This window comes from Musa acuminata, chromosome BXJ1-6 (genome assembly GCF_036884655.1).
Source record: "Musa acuminata AAA Group cultivar baxijiao chromosome BXJ1-6, Cavendish_Baxijiao_AAA, whole genome shotgun sequence".
In the NCBI taxonomy this organism is placed as follows: Eukaryota; Viridiplantae; Streptophyta; class Magnoliopsida; order Zingiberales; family Musaceae; genus Musa; species Musa acuminata.
The window spans coordinates 10,825,959-10,848,528 of NC_088332.1; the positions used below are offsets into that span (position 1 = coordinate 10,825,959).

Sequence of the window (22,570 nt, forward strand, 5' to 3'; positions counted from 1 at the left end):
GGATGGATACCTTCAGCTTCTACCTTTCTTGAAGCAAAGGAGGGAAGATAGAGAGTGGAGAAGAAGGCAGCGATGGGATAGACACCATCACTCTGCGTGTGTGTTTATATAGGGATAGAAGAGACGCACGAGAATCCGAAGCCGAGGTTGATTTCTATCTTGGACGTGACGCTGTTGGACTTGGCTATAGCGCGGCGTGGCAACGATTGTGAGGTTAGTCATTATTTGGTATTTAATGTTAATTCATGTCTGCAGCTTGTCCGTTTAGTGCATTAAATTCTGTTGGCCATTACTGAAGATACTTTGTACTTTGTAGTGCTACCCTGCCTACTGGAACCTTGTTGTTTTTGCTGTTTACAAGGCTGGTTGTTTTAAAGCAATTAGTGCTGCTCTACAGCTTTCTTTCACTTGTGGTTGAAAAATACTGGATTATTTGTTACAAGTTCATTAAATTTCAAATATTCTCATGTGAAGTTTGTGGATTCTACACTTCTTTATAAATTTTTTAGTGTAATTCGGTAATAGAAGCTTGCCATTTCTTTTTGAGGACCTTTTTATTGAAGGAACTTCGGGAAGTGAAAAGGGAAGGTGATCTATATTCATTAAATTGGCCTGCTTAATATTTTCATGATAATAAGTTTTTTTGTTTTGAAATTCATAAAACAAGGCTTATGGTAGTGCAAGGAAGAAAGATGTTGAGAAAAGAATGTTAAAGATAGGGGAAAAGAAGCAAAGGTTTATAACTTTATGTTATGTTAGATGCATAAATATTGAAAACCAGAGGGTGCTAGTTGATGATATTGAGATAAGAAAATACATGCAATTACAAAGGGAATATCATATTTAATGGTCTTAATCTTTTATATCTCAATCAATTTTATTTGTATTTCATCCTTTAATTAATAAGATGAAATTAATAGGAATTTGGATATTGTTTACTCTAAAAAATATAATTTAATACAATTACTCTAAAAAATATAATTTAATAGGCAAAGGGAATCACACTCCCTGTTTTTTGTTGTAGCATAATCTTGTATCTAGGACCATGCAACAGTGATTATGCTTTGTTTTTGTTGATTTTGAAACCAAACACCAAGAGTATAATTGTATCAGTGCATAATGCAGGGTGATACTTTGAAATTAAGTGAGCTTGAGGAAGGTGCTATATAGCAAGGTATGCAATACTGTATCGTACCGGTGTTTCGAGGTTAGCTCGGTACGATATGGTACCGTGTATCGAACGGTACACTAGGACGTACTAAGCGGTACATCAGGGCATACCGAGAGGTAGCATTTTTAAGTTTCAGTCTTCTACAAATTCATCTGCGGGGGTATCAAAGTCTAAAAAGAAAGTTCTAGATCCTCAAGGGCCGTTTCTTCAAAGGTGGAACAAAATATTTGTCATATCCTACATAGTTGCTGTGTCTGTGGACCCCTTGTTCTTCTACATTCCAGTTATTGATGGTGACAATAATTGTCTTTATTTGCATAAAAAACTAGAAATTGCTGCAAGTGTACTGCTGTTTTTCACAGATATCTTCTACTTGGTCCATATTGTTTTTCAATTTCGAACTGGGTTCATCGCTCCTTCATCTAGGGTATTTGGAAGGGGAGTTTTGGTCAAAGATTTGTCAGCAATAGCCAAGCGATATTTATCATCATATTTCCTAATTGACATTCTTGCTGTTTTTCCACTTCCACAGGTATCAAACTCATTCTATGTACTATCCATGAATATATATTATGCATTTCTATTGTCAAAACATGATATTTATTTAGGTAGTGGATTTTGATTATTGTCTATATATATATATATATATATATATATATATATATATATATATATTAGTACTTCAACATTAGTAAGAGGCGAAGCGTATCTCTTTAAACAAAGACCAAGGAAATTAGTCTGCAAACTTTTTACTGCTAATTTTAATTTACACAAGCAGATAATTTATTGAGCTTATCATTTTGCTTGTAAGAAAGACTGTTGAGGACCATGTTCGGGTTTCTTGTTTGTTTTTCTAATAATCAGGAAGCTACTCCCTCGAATGACATTCACTAATCACTATCAGCCTGGGTCATTGTGAATCTTTTTGGTACCACATTTTCATCTTTCACTAATATTGGATTATTGGCAATTATAGTTTGTGCAGTTAAATTCTTAAGTCCTTGTCATCATCCCTGTGTCCAATAGGCATGATGAATGATGCTAATGGAACTGCATGCTTGGTATTCTACTAGATCACGGTTTATTGGGATGCATAGTTGATTATTTGTAGCTTGCAAGAGGGGATATCTAAGAACTGCAATGTTAGGTCTTTAGGTTGAGGCACAGATCTTTAGGTTGTGTTCTTCCTATTTGTTGTAATTGTCCAATTATGGTTAGATTTATATCAACTTGCTAAATTCTTTGCTTTGAAATGAGTACATGATGTACAGTTTTGTTTCCTTTTCATTATTTATTTTAGTTTCTTGTAGGGTACAACTATTTTCTATGGCAGCTACGGTTGTCACAGTCAGTATTTTATTAAAATCACTGATTACTTTAGCTACAGTTACCGATAACATTTTTATAAATCCAAACAGATTATGATATTGCTCATAATACCCAAACTTGAAGGTTCAGCACTCCTGAATGCAAAGAATGCACTGATGTTTGCTGTTATATTCCAATACGTGCCAAGAGTTCTTAGGATCATACCATTGTATCTCGAAGTTACAAGATCTGCTGGTATAATTGCTGAAACAGCATGGGTTGGAGCTGCTTTTAACCTTTTACTTTACATGCTTGCAAGTCATGTAAGTTTACTTGAAGTTTCAATTTTAATTTTTTTTTTTTATTTTGGTGATTTTTAAAAGACTATACTAATTCTGGCAACATCTGCTAGTTGTGGTTCACGTTTTGTTCTTGTTTCAGTCCACTGATCCCTGGTCTCCAAAATGTCATTCTGGGATTAGTTTAGGCTTCGGAGATTCAGCAGCCTTATCTATGGACCCCTAAGATTAGGGGTTTCTTTGCTGCATAATTAGGAATATCATCCATGAATCATGATAATGGTTTAACAAGATGTCTACAGTTTGAAATTAAAAATTGAAGTTGATTTCTTATATTTACACAAGGTCAAACCAGCTACTTCAATGTGGAGGACAGTAGAGAAAATATTTCCTAGAACTTGTAGCTTTACTGTCCTGAACCAGGAGTTGCATGTGAATATTAAGGGTTCCTTTCTTGATCCCTTTTGTCTCATTTTTAAATTTTTTTCATTCATGAGGTTGTAGTCATTTACCTCTTTTTGACGATAACTTAGGGTCTTAAGATCGTTTTTGGTTTGATTGCTTGGGGATTCTAGCCTTTCTACCCTGTTCATGTTGTAGATAAGTTTTATTTACAGCTTGTCCTGTCAGGGCTTCACTGTCCTTTGTTTGGTACGCATCATCTTTTCCTTTTGATTCCTCTTCTTTTTTTTCCAACTATGCCCTCTACATTCTTAGAATCGTTCCTTTGCACATTAGTGACTAATTCTGAACTTCATTTCCATTTTGACTTGTCCACGAGTTGATTATGAATTTACAAAAATTTTAATTAGTCACAGCATACAGTTGCTATGTGCGAGGTAGAAGACTTTCCTGTATGCTTTCATAGCCACAATGAGTTATGGTGATGGAAGGTGATTGGAACTTCAAAGTAGCATTGCTTATTTTCAGTAATTACCTATATGAAATCGAGTTAATCTAAGGCGTTCATCAATTGGAAGTATAATAGAGAAATCTGGTCATTAGGGATCATTGCAAGGAATCTAAGGCGTTCATCAATTGGAATTTTCTTGATTGGCTACAGACCTTTGAAAGATTTTTTAGGTGCTCCTAGTTGAAAGATGCTTTTCTTTGTATAGCTGAAGAAGGTTCTTTCCTTTTGTGGGGTACTAGTAGAATTTGGTGGAATTTATCTTAACAGTACCATCACTACTTGGCCATCAAATTTTAGAAAGGTCAAACCTTATGGGTCGGTATTAGTCAATATTTTAATTTTTTTTTTATTTTTTTTTATTTTTCTCTCATGATAGCATGTGGTACAAGTTGGTATATCCTGCTCAGTATACCTATGTTCAATATTGAACTTTTTATTTTTTCTCTCGTGATAGCATGTGGTACAAGTCGGTATATCCTGCTTGGTATACTAGTGTTGTACATTTCGAGTAACTGATACTGATCGATATTTTAATTCTTGATCTCGTTATTTTTGTCCTTTTTTTTATTGTTATAAGTTATATGACAGCAGCTATTTGAGTGTTGCCAAAGCATGATCAGCCATAAATAGTAATCGGACCTTAAGTTCTCCATTATTCTATTGGACTTAACATCTTCGACTTCACCAATTTCTATTCTGCATCATATAGTTTATGAGCTGATCTGTTTTCCAACAGTGCACTATAAGCCTATCAAGGATCTGTTGGCTCTCACTTCTTTTGTTTAACATGAAAGAAATGACATTGAGATTGTTTCACAAAAATTCTTTAGTATGAATGCTTATATCTTTTTCCTGTTTTTGCATATCAAAGTTGCTGAGAATGTCCTATTTTTCATCATCTTTAATGCATTTACCAATAGTTGGCAAGCTGATTCAGTTCATTGAGCAATATTCTCGCACTGCTCAAAGAAAAAGAAGTATATATAGGTTGTGTCTCTATAGTACATTTTCTAAATTTTCAGTCAATTTTTTATGTATAATAGTATAATACGACCAATAACTTGCAGAAGATATTTTATCTGGCTTACATGGAAGAACTCAAACTTTCTTTTGGCTGATCTGGACCTGCTGTTTTAATTTCTTGTAGATACTGGGAGCATTTTGGTATTTTCTTTCTATAGAACGTGAAGGCACTTGTTGGAGAAAAGCTTGTGCCCAACCTGATTGCAAAATTGACTCTTTAATCTGTGGACAGCAAAACAACCAGAAGAATAGTTTCCTGGGAGTTGCTTGCCCTATAAGTCCCAAAAATGGGACTATCTTTGACTTGGGAATATATCTACAAGCTCTGCAAAATGTTGTTCGATCAAAAAAGTTCTTGGAGAAGTTTTTTTATTGCTTTTGGTGGGGGCTTCAAAATCTAAGGTAATAATGTATTTGATAATATATTCGATCATAAATTTTTTGTGAGGCACAAAAAATTATAATCTATGTTTATTGATTTTGACGGACACAGAATATTATTTCTCAATGTTTTTTTGAGTATAATCCTTTTCTTATAATCTGTGCAAACTTAAGAATCTTTGGTAGGATTTTTTTCTTTCTTTTTTTCTGTGTTTTTATTGCTAAGTATCATAAACATTATAAATCTTTCTACATGAGAAAATTAAGAGTATTTAACATTGTTTTGATTTTCATTTATTTGTCCCAATAGGTTTATAGTTCAAACCATCTGTGAATGACAAATGCAGTGTTATATATTTGTGTTTGCACCAGGAGCAGATGCACTTACATATGTGTGTACATGATTTGACCTGTTGCAATCTTCACTAAATTAAGTGGATCTAATTGCTCTTGAACACACCTGAATAATCTACGTTAGATACTTCATTGTTTACTCAAGACACTTGTATGGTAGATATAAGGATTTGGTAGATGTAAGGACTTCTTTGATCAGATTCAATACTATCACATTTCATCATTTTGCTTCTGTAGCTAAAATATGACTATTTTGCAGTTCTCTTGGACAAAACCTTAAAACAAGCACTTACATTTGGGAGAATATTTTTGCTGTTTGTGTTTCCATCTTTGGCTTAGTTCTGTTTGCGCTTCTCATTGGCAATATGCAGGTACGCCGCTTTCATCATTTATCACACTCATGATTGTGATTACATTTTTTTTTTATCTATGTTTGAAATCAGAGATATTTGCTTTATATCTTTCATGTAACATATGTACGTGGTTTTCTAACAACTATAATTGTCCGTGACAAAGTATAAATCTTTAATTGTGCAATGTATTCACCAATCTTTGACATGAATCTCTTTGAAACTGCTGCCTTTTTGTCCACACTTCATGTAGCTTCATGGAAGGACTTTATGGCAAATCCTCTTTATTCCTTATGTTTTCTTCATATTTTCCAAGGTTAAGATATTAGTATCAAACAGTGTGTGCTTTGATTCACCAAGTCAATACAACCATATTTTCTTCACTTATAAAAGGTTTACAAGTTAAATCCTAGGTTGGTAAACATTTTTGCTATTCCAGACATATCTACAATCAACTACTGTCAAAGTAGAAGAAATGAGAATAAAAAGAAGAGATGCAAAGCAGTGGATATCTCATCGATCCCTTCTGAGAGACTAAAGGAGAGAATACGCCGTTATGAGCAGTATAGGTGGCAAGAAACAAGAGGAGTAGACGAAGAGCATCTTCTTCGTAACCTTCCTAAAGACCTTCGAAGGGATATAAAGCACCATCTCTGCTTATCACTCCTCAAGCGGGTAGGATTTTTTATGTTAAAATTTCCATATATTCTATTTCTCTAATTGCATTTTCCAATTTTGTTCCATATTTTTGTGGTGAGAATCTTCGGTAACGATTTTGTCATGACTACTGCATGTAATTTTAGCTCCAGCAGCATTATTGTATCAATGTTTCTAGTTTCAAACTACGGTCTAATTGAGTTTAACATTTTGCAGCTCACAGCTCACTGTAAAAGATGATTTTCAGTCGCTTATTGAAAAATGAAAATACTGTAAAATTCAAAATTTTAACTTTTTCTTGTCATTTATTTGATACTAGACAAAACATGTTACTGGATGAAATAAATAATGCATATTAGATCGATGGCTAACCATAGAACATGACAATATTTCAGTATACCAGAGAGATATTGTTATATGTCAAAGTTCCTTTAGTCATGGTTACAACTTATAATGATAGAATATTTTTTAAAAAACTTAAAAATTAACTTTCCAGAAAGTTATCATAACAAGCAAGCAGTATTTCCAACATCAAATAATTCAAGTGGAACACATTTTTGTCTGATTCTCACTTCTGATCTGTTGAAACGTTCAATTTCTGATAGTTTGAGGTTAGAATTAGCTTTGTATTGGGAGAGTAAGGGTGGTGAGATTTGAAGAAACCATATAGGTTGGGGTTATATGAATTAACTTTGGGTATGGGTTGGCTTCTGAGATTAGTTTCCAGAGAGACGGGTGCTTTTGTCTTTCTAGAGCATCCGTCTTCAGCAAGAAGAATCGTGAATAGGAATAGGGAGATTTGAAAGAAGCACAATAGAGAATTCAGAATTGGTGAATTTAGCTAGAAGATTGATAGTATGAATTAAGTGTTGGGTGTCTTCCCTGCATGAGAGGTGAGGCCCAACCCATTTATGAATTGGTGTTTCAGAATACTAAAAGTACCTTGCCCTGGTTGTTCAGAGTCATCACATTTGCCTTGTTTGAAGGAGCTCACCACTAATATTTTGGTTTACAAGACATGGGAAGTAATGTTTGATATTCTTCATTGCACTTCCAAATGGATCATACTTATGATACGATTTAGTGAAAAACTTGTAGTTGATGAGTTGTTCTTTGGAGAAATGATGCAATCCACATATCATTCCTTGTAGGTTCCGATGTTTGAGAAGATGGATGATCAACTCATTGATGCCATGTCTGATCGTTTGAAACCAGTTTTATACACTAAATGCAGCTGCATCGTTCGTGAAGGAGACCCAGTAAATGAAATGCTCTTTACTATGCGAGGAAAGCTAGAGAGCACGACCACTAATGGTGGAAGGCTGGAGATTTCTGCGGGGAAGAGCATCTGACCTGGGCTCATCGTCCAGCCTCCCCATCTCGACAAGGACAGTTAAGACACTATCTGAAGTCGAAGCTTTTGCTCCGATGGCCGATGATCTGAAGTTTGTTGCTACACGATTCAGAAGGCTGCACAGCAAACAACTGCAGCATACATTTAGATACCATCATTCGCAGCAATGGAGGACATGGGCTGCTTGTTTTATACAGACAGCTTGGCGTAGATAGTCGAGAAAGAAGCTTGAAGACGCTTTGCATGAAAAAGAGATAAAGGTTGCAGTTCGAATAAATTATAGAATATTTCATCTATTAATATTACATATATCCAGCAAAAAAGTGGTTCATCAATATTATTATTATTTTATTAATTTAAGAAAACCCAAGTCACTTGTCTCATCATAATTAAGCTTTACATATTATGTTTATGGTGTGCTCCAATTCACAGGCCATACAGTTGATGGCTATGTCACAAGCCATTTCAACATTTATTATCTATCATTATCTGAGCAGCAGCAACTGCACAGTTGCCAGTCTCGTTTGCATGTTGCAAAGACCAACCGAGCTAATCTTTGGTCTCTCTGTCACCACTATTCCATCTTCTCTTTCATTCTACGAATGGGACTTAATTTGCTCTCTTTTCTTCTCAGAGATTATTATTTAGTCTTTTTTTTCATGAAGCACACAATGCCACCAATTTTTGTCTATCGGATATAATAATATTCCAAATGAAACGCGACTCGTAATCCATCATTTAATATATAGAGAATAATAAGAGAAAAAATAAATCCAACAGAAATTAATCTAATTTCGAAATGGAAAAGGAATCGCTCACCCCAACCGTTAAAGACTTCGATCCGCACTCGGTTTTCTTTTCCGAAGACGATTTGTGCTTCCGCAGACAATGCAAAGCAGATTCCGATTAGAAATCAACCTCGGCTTCGGATTCTCATGCGTCTCTTCTATCCCTATATAAAAAACACACACGTAGAGTGATGGTGTCGATCCATCGCTGCCTTCTTTTCCACTCTCTATCTTCCCTCCTTCGGTTCAAGAAAGGTAGAAGCTGAAGGTATCCATCCATGGGAGCCGTCACGTCCGAGTCCAACAGCAAGGCCACAGAGGGGCCAGAGGAGCCCCTGCCGCCGCCTAATCCCCCCGCGTCGCCCGGCGAGGGCACGTCGAAGAAGCGCAAGAAGGCCGGCAAAGACATGTACTGCCTGCGTATCGTGCCCAAGTGGGTGACCGATTTGGTGACGGCGGAGCGCGGCACCGACATCCACTTCATTGCCGAGAAGACCATCGAGAAGTCCGACCTGGCCTCGCAACAGAACCGCTTCTACCTCCCCAAGGACTTCGTCAAGGCCAACCTCGTCCCCATGCTCTCGGAGTTGGAACGGGAATCCGCCAGCCTCGTCGGCGACGACAGAAAGAGGAGCAGGGTGACCGAGGGAGCCAAGGCAGAGAAACGGAAGGCGAAGGTGTCTGGAAGGGAGCACGGCGGGCTGCCCGTGGTGGTGTTCACCAGGTGCAGGTTCCGGTGCTACCTGAAGTTAACCCGCTGGGACGGCAGCGCGGGCACCGTCATCAAGGGCGACGAGCTTAAGTACTTCGCGCTATGGAGCTTCCTGAAAGAGGGCGACGAGGTAGAGACGTGGGCCTTCCGTCGAGGAGGCGACCTATGCTTCGCCATTGGGAAGCCGACCGCGTCGTCCTCCAGCTGCGGATCACGTCATGCGGAGAGACCGCCATGCGCACTTCCTTTGCGCTTTCTGTAATCTTTGCTGAGCAGCTTTTATTAGGAACTTGTACTACATAAGATGACTCTTTTCTTTGTTTTTCTTGATATAAATAAGAGAATACTCATTTTTTTTATAGGATTTTATTTTTATTTATATAAAATTAGAAGAGGTTGATCCACAATAACAAAAATATTTCTGTGGGAGCCAATCTTCATGTTCTTGATTCGGATCTATTTTAGGTCAACCGTGCGAGAAAGAGACATAGGAGGTATGTTCTATTGTCATTTATGTGCATTGTATCGTTACGTTCTTTATGTTGTTTCTCGTTTATACGATCGTTACCGTGAAGCGTACGATATAAAGATCGCACCTTGTACACTTCATGGTGTACGTAACGACGATACAACATAACATCCTACGTCTCTCTCGCAAGGAGACGAGAGGGGCGGCGTGCATTCCCGTCCCGTTTCAGTAACCGTCGCGAGCCCTCCTGACGCCGACCGACGCCCCATCATCCGCCGTCCAATCCCCTGGAGCGCTAAACTCCACGCTCTTCCCTGCTCCTCTGTGAGCTGATTCGGGTGAGAGTACCTGCAAAACCAAGTCCGGATCGGCAAGGACCGACGGTCAACCGTCGTCCACGTCCCCTCGCCCGAGGATCCACGTAGCGGGGCTTGGACCGTTGACGGGCCCCATACACGCTGGCGGGATCGTGTGGATCGCGTGGCAATCCGACGGTCGGTAGTTGCGGCCTTCTGGTGTTATATCATCGAATAGAGGGGTAAAGCCTCGTTCGCTCGGCACATGAAACCCCCAAGCGTTACGGCCGGCAGCCCCGACAGCCACTATAGGATGGCGGCGCAATCGCAATCACAGTCGGAGTCGGAGGGGCCTCCTCGCTTAGGTTTCCTCATGGAGGGGCCTGACCCAACCACTACCACTACCCCATCCGCCGCCGGAACACCGATGCCCCCAAGCGGACCCTCGCGGAGGGAGAGAACTACCGTTCCTCCTCGATCATCCCCCCGCCGCCCTCCTCGGACACTGGCGCCGGGGAAGACCCTGTCGCACGGGTCGGTTTCGCTACTGGGGAGGCGGAGGGACATGGAGGACACGGTGACGGAGGTGACGGGCTTCTCGGCAGGTGGGTACGGGTAGTTCGCGGTGTGCGACGGGCACGGGGGAGCGATGGTGGCGCGGGCGTGCCGGGACCGGCTGCAGGTGGCTGTGACGGAGGGCCGCCCGGGTGGGTGAGGGGGCGGAGACGTGGAGGTGGGCGTGAAGGTGGACGCCGAGGTGATGTTGGAGGCCACGGATCTGTATCAGGGGTTGGTGGTGGGAGACAAGTGGATCATGGTGGCCACATGCGGCGACTCCCGGACGGTGCTCTCACGCGGCGGGGTGGCCGTGCCCCCTTTCTATCCATCAAGGTCTGCTTCTTCCTTCCCTTTTTATCTCACAAGAAAGAGCTCCCATCTTTAATGCTTCCATATTACTTTATCCTCAGCATTTAAGTATCATTTTATCCTCATCTTCATCTTTATTGTGGTGCATTCTTACTCCTTAATTGCAGAATTGGAGCACTTACGGTACAATGTATCTATATTTTCATGCTTTATATGCTGTTGTCGTCATTTTCATTCCCGAAATGCTCCTCGTTTCCTCATGCTATCGACTTCTGCTGTTTTTATGCTTGAGTACTATAAATGTCGATTAGTATGTTGAGGCTGGACCCATTGTGCAAATATATTGTAGTAAGTTTCTACAAAGAATTCAAGGACATGTTATGATACCATTTCCTTTGTGTTACCCTTGGTATGAGTTGTCTTTATTGCTGCAATGGCCTTGCATGACATGATTTCTAGCAAGTGCATGTTCCTGTATTCCTTTAGGGAGGTAGACACTGCATCTGGATTAGATGCAATATCATGCATAGATGATAGCAGAGATAACAGAGGCTGGGGTTGGGAATCTCCTTTAGAGTTAAGAAAGCTCACACTATATAGCAAAAAACATTAGCATATTTCGAAGTGCGGGTTCTTATATGTTGTTAGTTAGTAGTCTGCATCTTGGCTTTCAGGGCTTACCGGTTAATCAGTCAATTACATTCTCCATATGTGTGGATTAACTTGAATTGTACGATTGAAAAAAAATTAAAAAAGAGAGAGAAATTGATGCTAAAGCTGTTACAATTCTTCATCACCCTCTGTTCCATTATGTGAGCCAGGACTTGTATGTTGACTTGTTTGATTTTGTAAGATGAAATGCTAAAAAAGAAAGAAACTATAGAAAAAGAATTATTAGCTGAAGTGTTTCTTGCAATAGAATTGAGTAATGAACAACAAATACGAGGCCATCGTTGATGAATTCTCAAAAAGAAAAAGGGAAGTTCAACAAAGAAGCATTTGCATGCAATCTAATGGACCAATGAACATTGAGAATATGGAAGAGGAGTTTGTTAAATTATAATGACAAAGGAAATCGGCAAAGAAACATGATCCCACAGATTGGTGAATGCTAAAAACATGGCAGCAGACCAATTCAATACTAAATGAAGAAACGAAAGAATGACAAAGAATTTCCTTTAAATAATTGCACAATACATAATTGATTAATCAGCATTTGAAATCTGGCATTCGATAATTTCATTTGTCATATACGGCAATTTAGATTGTTCTTCCATATTTGTTGTTAGCATCTTTGGGTAAATCTGAAGACAAAAAGGTTCAGTCAGGTCAAATCTATGCATTGTCGTGATCCATCCTTGGATTGCCTTTGGCCAAGATTCGTTTTGGATCGACATAGCTCTTATTCAGCTTTTCAACACCTGACATGTGCAGATGCTCTCCACCTTTCAAATATAGCCTTTGATACTCTTTTTGGTTTATCCAAATTAGTGAAATTAACCTCATTCACGCATTGGAACATGCCACTGCAAAGTTTTGCCTCCACAAGTTTGGAGGTTATGTTGTCATTTACTACAACTTAAACTGGTTAGATGTATCCAGTGATACCTTTTTATAATTTAAACCGTTAGATATATTCAGTGATTCTCTTTCTTCTTTTCTCGAGTGTCTACATGTTTTCGATATCTTTCCATTATTTAGTTCTATTCTTCCTCTCTTAACACATCTCAATCATCTTTGTTTAAAGCTTCCAGTATAAGCTTATGATTTGATAATGAATACAAATTAACAACTGAAGCAACAATAGGTGATTTGCATGGGAATGTTCATGTGCTCTGTACCACCCTTAGAACTACTTAGGCCCAAACACTACACTTTCATCTGAGTTCATTGCATATGTGGATTGTGATAATTTCTGGATATATATATATATATATATATCCAACATGATCATGAGAATTTCTTCTGCCCCTGTCCTGCGAAGAGTTTGAAATTTTTTTATGATCACCTTGGCATTAGTTCAACCAGTCATTTGTGTTTCTTTAGGATATCATCCAACCTTTTTACAATTGGCAAGTTCAATTCTTTATCAAGGTACCACTTTTATCTAGTTAGTCTAGCTGGTTTCATCACTGCTTGTGTATCTTTATGAGTTCAATTTGTTCTCATTTTCATACAGAGTGATTAATCACATATCAAATTCATGACCCTGTTCTTATTGTGTGGATGTAATAGGTATCCATTTCTACCATTCTAAGCACTACAGTTTATGCAACTTGAGCCCGAATAATTGCTCTGTGGGTTTCCTCATTGATCCAAGCTCATAAACATACATATAGTATATGTCTTTTTCTATAACAAACATGAAATAGCAAAATGATATATAAGGTTTTGTGATTGTCAGTAAGTACCTGTCTTTCATTTCTTAATCTAGAACTAAATACTCTGTGTTTGTTCTCAAAGCGTGTACGCTTAAGAAAATACTAATGAATTTACAAACCAAAAAACGTCGATACTAATGATTGGCTTCTTCCTAAAAGCCTGACAGGCCAGATGAGCTCATAAGAGTGGAAGAATCTTTTATTGGGTCTGTTGTGTCTTAGTAGGTGTATTATCGGCCCTTTGGTAATATTCATACTTAATTGATGTGAATGGTGATTCCTGCAGCTCTCTATCACAAAAAAGAACATATCAGCTGTGAAGAACACCTCGCTATGATGTGAGTTGACTCCTCATAAGAGTGATTTTGTACACAATCAACAGAGATGATTGGTAAAGAATGAGTGACTCCTCACAAGTGTCATTACATTTCTGCCAGAAAAGCTCCATATTTTTCTCGTAGATTCCATTACATACATACGCTGATGATAAAAAAATAGAATTAGACACCCATGAGAAACTTGTTACATGCTACTTAATAAGCTGTTGCTGGTTGAGACCGCAGGCGGACGCAAAATGCATCATTAGCTGATCCGGTGGTGTCCCCTCCCGATATTCTGGTGGCTCCGAAACAGAAGCTTCATGAAGATTCAGCGACATCTCTCTCTTCCATTCAAGGGGGATGCTGAGAAACTCGCTTCCATTCTCCACCACAAGATCCAATTACTACAAAAGCAAACATTGAACGATTACATAATTTCCACAAAAGTCCCCATTGAGCTTTACTTTCGTTTTTTGCAAATAAACAAAAAGAAAGGCAAACTTGATTTACTGTCTTTTTTGTTTTTTTGTTTTTTTTTAATGAGCAAAAGTTTTGTGGACGGAACAAAAGAGAAGCACTCAAAAGTGGGAATTTAAATGACTGCATGTTCAGACCGCCATGAGCACTTCCTTTGTGGTTTCTGTAATCTTAGCTTAGCTACTTTTATTAGGAACTTGTACTACATAAGAGAACTCTTTTCTTTGTTTTTCTTGATGTAAATAAGAGAAGACTCAATTTTTTTCGTATGATTTTATTCATATATTATTATAAGAGGTTGATCTACAATAACAAAAAATTTTGGCCGTATCACCGGGAACTTATCTTCATGTATGATGATGTTGAGTCGGATCTACTTTGAGTCAATCTTGCAAGAAAAAGACATAGGAGGTCTGTTCTTTACATACACCGTGTCGTTACAAGATCGTAACGGCATCGTATACATTTCACGGTGTACGTGAACAAACCTCCTTCGTCTCTCTTGCTCGCTAGGAGAAGAGAGGGGCGGTGTGCATTCTCGACCCGTTTCGGTAACCGTCGCAAGCCCTCCCCATCATCCACTGTCCAATCCCCTAGAGCGCTAATCTCCATGCTCTTTCTCGCTCCTCCCTAAGCAGATTCGGTACCTGCAAAAAAAACAAGTGCTTCTCATTGGCAATATGCAGGTCCGCTACTTTCATCGTTTATCATACTCATGATTGTGAATACACTTTTTTATCTATGTTCCAAATCAGAGATATTTGCTTTATAGCCTTCGTGTAACATATATAAGTGACTTTTTTTAATAACTATGATTGGATTGTCCGTGAAACTATAAATCTTTAATTGTGCAATGCATTCACCGATCTTTCACATGCAATCCACACTTTATGTAGCTTCATGAAAGGACTTTATGGCAAATCCTCTTTCCTTATGTTTTCTTCTTGTTTTACCATGTTAAGATATTAGTATTGATATGGAAAATCATGATGCTGTAAACTCAATCTTCCAAAAAAGATTGTCACCTGGCGAAGGAGCCCATACTTTCCTAATGCCACCCAGTGAGAGATATACTCACTAATCGGTCCTCGACGACGTAAGGGGCATTCTAACCTATTGTTGGCTTCACGCTATCGATCGTTCAAATATAAAAGTCAGGCCCAAAACCTAAAGGGGGGCAAAGCAAAATACTACAAAACTCCACTGAACTCTTTCCTCACTTTCATACTAACTTAAGTATCGAAGGGATCGGATTAGGTCGAGAACATCCTTCCGATGTTAACCACTTGTGTAGGGACATCAGTGAGGCTAAAGCACATATTGAACGACACTAAATCTGTCTCAACGAATAAGCAATATCTCGGGATGATACTAAATCCATCTCAACGAACAAGCAACACCTCATGATTGTATCAACCAGGTTTGCTTTCCGCTCAGATCGCCCTAACATGATCCTCGTGGTCCCCTTGGATGAACTTATGCCTTCAGGATGGAACTAGACCATGTTGACTCTACGGTTAATGGTGTACGCTTTGATTCACCAAGTCAATATAAACTTATTTTCACTTATAAAAGGTATACAAGTTAAATCCTAAATTGGTAAACTATTTTTTTTGCTATAATCTAACTATAATCTAACTATTGTCAGGATAGAAGAAATGAGAGTGAAAAGAAGTAATAGTTGTCTCGAGCCCAAGAGAGAGAATACACCGTTAAGAACAATATAGGTGATAAGAAACAAGAGCATCTTCTTCGTAACCTTTCTAAGCTTATCACTCCTCAAGCGAATAGGATTTTTTATGTTAAAATTTTCATATTTCTTATTTCTCTAATTGTCTTTTTTGATTTTGTTCCATAATTTTATGTTAGAATCTTCAGTAACGAAATTGAGTTAACATTTTGCAGCTCACTGTAAAAGATGATTTTTCAGTCGATCATTGAAAATACTGTAAAATTCAAAAGTTTAACTTTTTCTTATCATTAATTTGATACTAGACAAAACATGTGACTGGATGAAATAATTAATGAATGTTAGATTGATGGATAATTATGGAACATGACAACATTGATATATGAGAGGGATATTGTTATTTGTCAAAGTTTTTTTACTCATGGTTAAAATGATAGAATATTTCTTAAAAAATAACTTTTCAGGAACTTATAATAACAAGGAGGCATAATTTCCAACTAGCTTTTAATCAAATAATTCAAGTGGAACACATTTTTATCTAATTCTCACTTCTGATCTATTGAAACGTTCAGTTTCTGACAGGTTGAGGTTAGAATTAGCTTTATCTTGGGAGAGTAAGGGTGGTGAGATTTGAAGAAATCATATGGGTTAGGGTTATATGAATTAACTATGGGTATAGGCTAGCTTCTGAGATTAGTTTAGAGAGAGACGGATGCTTTTATCTTTCTAGGACATTGTCTTGAGAAAGAAGAATCGTGAATAGGGATAGGAATGATTTGAAAGAAGCACAATAGATAATGGTTGTTCAGAATACTAAAAGTACTAAAAGGAACTCACCACTAATATTTTGGTTTACATAACATGGAGTAATGTTTGATATTCTTCATTGCACTTCCAATCGAATCATACGATTGAGTCAAAACATTCTTTGGTCTCTCTGTCACCACGATTCCATCTTCTCTTTCATTCTATTAATGCTACTTAAAATTTGCTCTCTTCTCTTCGCAGAGATTATTATTTAGTCTTCTTTTTCATGTAGCACACAAATACCACCAATTTTTGTCTATTGGATATATTAATATTCCAAATGAAACGCGACTCGTAATCCATCATTTAAGATAATAGAGAATTATAAGAGAAAAAAGAAATCCAACAGAAATGAATCTAATTTCGAAATGGAAAAGGAAAAGGAATCACTCACCCCAACCGTTAAAGACTTCGATCCACACTCGGTTTCCTTTTCCGAAGAGGATTTGTGCTTCCGCAGACAATGCAAAGCAGATTCCGATTCAGACTCAACCTCGGCTTCCTATTATCATCATGCGTCTCTTCTATCCCTATATAAACAACACACACGTAGAGTGATGGTGTCGATCCATCGCTGCCTTCTTCTCCACTCTCTATCTTCCCTCCTTTGGTTCAAGAAAGGTAGAAGCTGAAGGTATCCATCCATGGGAACCGTCACGTCCGAGTCCACCAGCGAGGCCACAGAAGGGCCAGAGGAGCCCCTGCCGCCACCTAATCCCCCCGCATCGCCCGGCGAGGGCACGTCGAAGAAGCGCAAGAAGGCCGGCAAAGACATGCAATGCCTGCGGATCGTGCCGAAGTGGGTGACCGACTTGGTGACGGCGGATGGCGGCACCGACATCCACTTCATTGCCGAGAAGACCATCGAGAAGTCCGACCTGGCCTCGCAACAGAACCGCTTCTACCTCCCCAAGGACTTCGTCAAGGCCAACCTCGTCCCCATGCTCTCGGAGTTGGAATGGGAATCCGCCAGCCTCGTCGGCGACGACAGAAAGAGGAGCAGGGTGACCGGGGGAGCCGAGGCAGATAAACGGAAGACGAAGGTGTCGGGAAGGGAGCACGGCGGGCTGCCCGTGGTGGTGTTCACCAGGTGCAGGTTCCGGTGCTACCTAAAGCTAACCCGCTGGGACGGCAGCGCGGGCACCATCATCAAGGGCGACGAGCTGAAGTACTTCGCGCTATGGAGCTTCCTGAAAGAGGGCGATGAGGCAGAGACGTGGGCCTTCCGTCGAGGAGGCGACCTATGCTTCGCCATTAGGAAGCCGACCGCGTCGTCCTCCAACTATGGATCACGTCATGTGGAGAGACCGCCATGCGCACTTCCTTTGCGCTTTCTGTAACCTTTGCTGAGCTACTTTTATTAGGAACTTGTACTACATAAGATGACTCATTTCTTTGTTTTTCTTGATATAAATAAGAGAATACTCATTTTTTTTATAGGATTTTATTTATACATAATTAGAAGAGGTTGATCCACAATAACAAAAATATTTTATGTGGAAGCCAATCTTCATGTTCTTGATTCGGATCTATTTTAAGTCAACCTCGCTAGAAAAAGACATAAGAGGTCTATTATATTGTCATTTACGTGCATCGTATCATTATGTTCTTTATGTTGTTTCTCACTTATACGATCGTTACCGTGAAGCGTACGATATAGTGGCTATCGGGGCTGCTGGCCGTTACGCTTGGGGTTTCCATGTGCCGAGTGCACGCGGCTTGACCCCTCTATTCCATGATATAACACCAGCAGGCCACAACCACCGACCGTCGGATTGCCACGCGATCCACACGATCCCGCTCGCGTGTACGGGGCCCGTCAAGGGTCCAAACCCCGCTACGTGGATCCTCGGGCGAGGGGACGTGGACGATGGTTGAGCGTCGGTACTTGGCGATCCGGACTTGGTTTTGCAAGTACTCTCACCCGAGTCGGCTCAAAGAAGCAGGGAAGAGCGTGGAGATTAGCGTTATAGGGGATTGGACGGCGGATGATGGGGCGTCGGTCGGCGTGCGGAGGGCTCATCGTCTCCTTGCGAGAGAGACGTAGGATGTTATGTTCTACCGTCGTTACGTACACCATAAAGTGTACAAGGTGCGATCTTTATATCGTACGCTTCACGGTAACGATCGTATAAGCGAGAAACAACATAAAGAACGTAACGATACGATGCACGTAAATGACCATAGAACATACCTCCTGATGAGGGTAATAATGGCGATAAGACTCGGGCTGACGTCACCTGCCCCTGATGACGCCTTGCGCCTCAGACGACCTGACAGCACCTGGTCAAACAGACCGGAACGCCGGCCAAGGCACATTAACGTCTCGCTCAGGCCCGGTCTTGCACGCCATGCCAACACCCCTATCTGACGTTACCAGGAGTACGATCCTGCCCCCTGCAAACATGCACATTAGAAATAGTAAGCCACTCTATAAAAACCCCAGCCGGGGAGAAATGGGGGGAGGATCCGACCACAAGAACCATTCCACTCCATCTCCTGACTTGATAGTCGGAGGGGTCGGGCCGAGCTTCCGACCTGACCTGTGTGCAGGTACGAAGACGAAGCCCCTTCTCCCGACGCTGAGGAGAGGAACCCCTCCCAGCAAGGCGCCCCGACGAGCCCTGACGCGATCCGATCTACACTATCGGTCGTATCAGCAACCCTGAGAGACCTCGAGCGAGATCCCCACCCATTCGGACCCGAACCAGGTCGTGTCAACCCCAAGGTCACGGCGTAAAGTTGTTTACACCAACATTTTTGGCGCTAGAAGGAGGGCTCGAATGTCGAGGGTTCAGCAGTTCAACTCAAGTGAGCCCGCTGCTGAGGGGTCGCACCCGATCGGCACGGGAGAACATCCTCTACATGATGAACCCCGAGACGAACACCCTGCCAAAACATCGGAACGTTACTGGCGATTGTTCAACGACCCGGGTTTCTCCCCGCCCGAAGGTGCTCCCTCCGGCCCGTCGCCTGTATCGTCCGAGGCCTTTCAGGACCTCGCTCATCAAGTCCGAACTCTGACGGATGTGGTACAAACTATCATCCCACTCGTTTCTCATCCGGTGCACTCGCCAGCGACCCAGCCGCTGCGGCAATGGGAGCCGTCCGCCCGGGCTCACACGCCGCTTCCCGAGTTCCCTACTTCGCCCGGGATCGATCGGCCCCACTCGGGAACCAAGCGGCGGCGAACCCGAGGGGTCGCCCGGAGCCCGAGGCGCTATCCTCGGATTCAACAGACTCCCTGCGAGCCCAGCTACGCCTTGTTAATCAGCGACTCGGCGAAGTGCAGGAGGAAGTTCGCGGGTCGAGGGGAGAGCTCGGGGCGGACACACACTAGGGATCCTCGTTCGCGCCTGAAATACAAGATCAAATAATTCCTCCCAACTTCCAGCTCCCCTCTCTGGACGCATATGATGGGGTCGCCGACCCAGCGGACCACGAAGCTGCTTTCCGCGCCCAAATGGCGCTATATGGAACCTCTGACGCCTTGATGTGCACGACGTTTCCTACGACTTTGAGGGGGTCAGCCCGTGCATGATACAGCGGCCCAAAGACCGGGACGATCACCTCCTTTGATCAGCTCGCCAGGGACTTCAAGCTCAACTTCCTGGCCTATGCCCGGCCGAAGCCGTCCATTGCTCTACTCCTCGGACTCAACCAGAGGGAGGACGAGCCCCTCTCCCATTTTGTGAATTGCTTTACTACACAAATTCGAGGGCTGTCAGACGCTCACCCCTCTCTATTAATGCAAGCGTTTATGATAGGCCTGCGACCTTCCAGATTCTTCTGGTCTCTCGTGGAGCGACCCCCCACCGCAGTACCCGAGATGCTCCAGCGGGCAAACCAGTTCATCGCCGCCGAAGCATGGATGGTCGGGAGGCGTGAGGAGCACAAGAGGGTCAGACCGGAGCCACCCCGACAGCAACAATCTACCACACCAAGGCGCAGGTTAGACCGGCCTGACCCGCCGGCATCGAGGCCCCCACTTCTCGCCTTGGGCACGTCCCGGACAGAGATATTCCTCCAAATAAGGGAGAAGGGGCTACTCAAAAACCCCCACCCGATAAGAAGCCCATGGGAACTAGCAGAACGGTCGAAGTACTGCCGCTTCCATCGGCAGAATGGGCATGACACCGAGCAGTGTCGTGAGTCGAAGAGGTAGATCGAGGAGCTTATTCGTAGAGGGCACCTCGGCCAGTACCTTCGGCAGGATAAGGAGCTTTCGCCGCGCCCTGAGGGACCCGTCGAGCGACACATCGACGTGATAATGGGCGGCCCTGCATCCGGAGGGAACACCATGTCCGGAAGAAAGGCATACGCTCGAGCCGCCTCTATCGAAGCTCCCAGGCGCGGGCCCGAGCCTGATGTCACATTCCCGACCGAAGCCCCCGAGCAATCCGAGCAAGTAAGAAGGATCATGATCGACACTGGGAGCTCGGCCGACGTGCTCTACTTCGATGCTTTCCAGAAGCTCGGTTTGTCTAGAGAGAACATGGAGCCGATGTGCTCAGCGCTCACCGGGTTCACCGGCAACTCAATCTCACCACTAGGGGCAATCACCTTGCCTTTAACTCTGGGAGTCCCGCCAAGATCGAAGATGGTGATGTCCACCTTCTTAGTGGTCGACCTCCCCATGGCGTACAATGCCATCTTTGGTCGCCCCACCCTCAACAAGATCAGAGCCGTTGTCTCCACCTACCACCAAACCGTAAAGTTCCCGACCCATGGGGGGGTCGGGGAAGTTTGGGGAAGTCCCCGAGAGTCCCGACGCTGCTACCTGACGGCAGTCTCGCTACACAAAAGGGCGAGGACCGAGCAACCCCTGGGGGACCCCAGGGAAATGAAGAAGCCGACCCCACATCCTGAGCCGACGGTGCCTACTTGCGATATACCGTTAATGAAGGACCGGCCTGACCGGATGGTCAAAATCGGGTCAGAACTGCCCGAGCAGGAATGGGAGCAACTCATCGGCTTCCTGCAGGAGAATGTCGACGTCTTCGCTTGGTCGCCCTCCGACATGATGGGCATCGACCCAAAGATCGCACAACACCACCTCAACATCTCGCCCAATGCTCGCCCGGTGAGGCAGAAGCCCCGAAGGCAAGCCCCTGATCGACAACTAGCTGTCCGCGACGAGGTGCAGCGACTTTTGTCAACAGGCTTTATAGAAGAAGTCAAATACCCGCGGTGGCTATCCAATGTAGTCCTAGTAAATAAATCCAATGGAAGTGGAAGGATGTGTGTTGACTACACCAGTCTCAATAATGCATACCCGAAGGACTGCTACCCCCTCCCAAAGATCGACCAATTGGTCGACGCGACGGCCGGGCATGCTCGCCTCTCATTCATGGATGCCTTTTCTGGCTACAACCAGATAAGAATGACACCCGAAGACCAGGAGCACACTGCCTTCCTCACCGACCAAGGGGTATACTTTTACAAGGTCATGTCGTTCGTGCTGAAGAACGCGGGGGCCACGTATCAAAGAACTGTGAACAAGATGTTCGCCCACCAGATCGGGAGGAACATGGAAGTTTATGTCGACGACATGATCGTAAAAGAGCCGAGCGGCAACAGCCCACCTCGCCGACTTGGCCGAGACCTTCACCATGTTGCGCAGGTACGACATGCGGCTCAACCCCACAAAGTGTGCTTTTGGCGTCAGCTCGGGAAGGTTCCTTGGAATCATCATACACGAAAGAGGAATTGACGCCAACCTAGAGAAGATCCAGGCAGTCATCAACATGCAGTCGCCTCAGACAATCAAGGACATGCAGTGGCTCAACGGGAGGCTTGCCGCTTTATCCCGGTTTCTTTCCCGATCTGGTGATCGCTGCCTCCCCTTCTTTCGGGCGTTGAAGAACCCAAAGAACTTTCAATGGACGGTGGAGTGTGAGGAAGCCTTTGAGCAAGTGAAGCAGCACCTGGCCAACCTTCCTCGACTTGCCTC

General features: G+C 42.4%; 2 protein-coding genes, 1 long non-coding RNA gene and 1 pseudogene across 3 annotated transcripts; all 4 read left to right on the forward strand.

Annotated features, from left to right (window-relative positions):
• The first annotated feature begins 1,119 nt into the window (after window positions 1-1,119).
• LOC135677425 (cyclic nucleotide-gated ion channel 1-like) lies at window positions 1,120-8,025 on the forward strand (annotated as a pseudogene).
• An 851-nt stretch (window positions 8,026-8,876) lies between these two features.
• Window positions 8,877-9,572, forward strand: LOC135677426 (B3 domain-containing protein At1g05920-like). Its single transcript, XM_065189782.1, has one exon. It carries the CDS (start codon window positions 8,877-8,879, stop codon window positions 9,570-9,572), a length of 696 nt encoding a protein of 231 aa, XP_065045854.1.
• A 733-nt stretch (window positions 9,573-10,305) lies between these two features.
• LOC108953082 (uncharacterized) lies at window positions 10,306-14,385 on the forward strand. Its single transcript, XR_010514191.1, has 2 exons — window positions 10,306-10,966; window positions 13,887-14,385. It is a non-coding gene; the product is annotated as an uncharacterized LOC108953082 (long non-coding RNA).
• Window positions 14,386-20,887: 6,502 nt separating this feature from the next.
• Window positions 20,888-22,330, forward strand: LOC103989797 (uncharacterized). The gene has a single exon (XM_065189783.1). It carries the CDS (start codon window positions 20,888-20,890, stop codon window positions 22,328-22,330), a length of 1,443 nt encoding a protein of 480 aa, XP_065045855.1.
• The last annotated feature ends 240 nt before the right edge of the window (window positions 22,331-22,570 follow it).

Excerpts from the sequence above, each read along its gene's own strand:
- LOC103989797 (XM_065189783.1), top strand. The coding sequence starts at position 20,888 with ATGGGCGGCCCTGCATCCGGAGGGAACACCATGTCCGGAAGAAAGGCA.
- LOC135677426 (XM_065189782.1), top strand. The coding sequence starts at position 8,877 with ATGGGAGCCGTCACGTCCGAGTCCAACAGCAAGGCCACAGAGGGGCCA.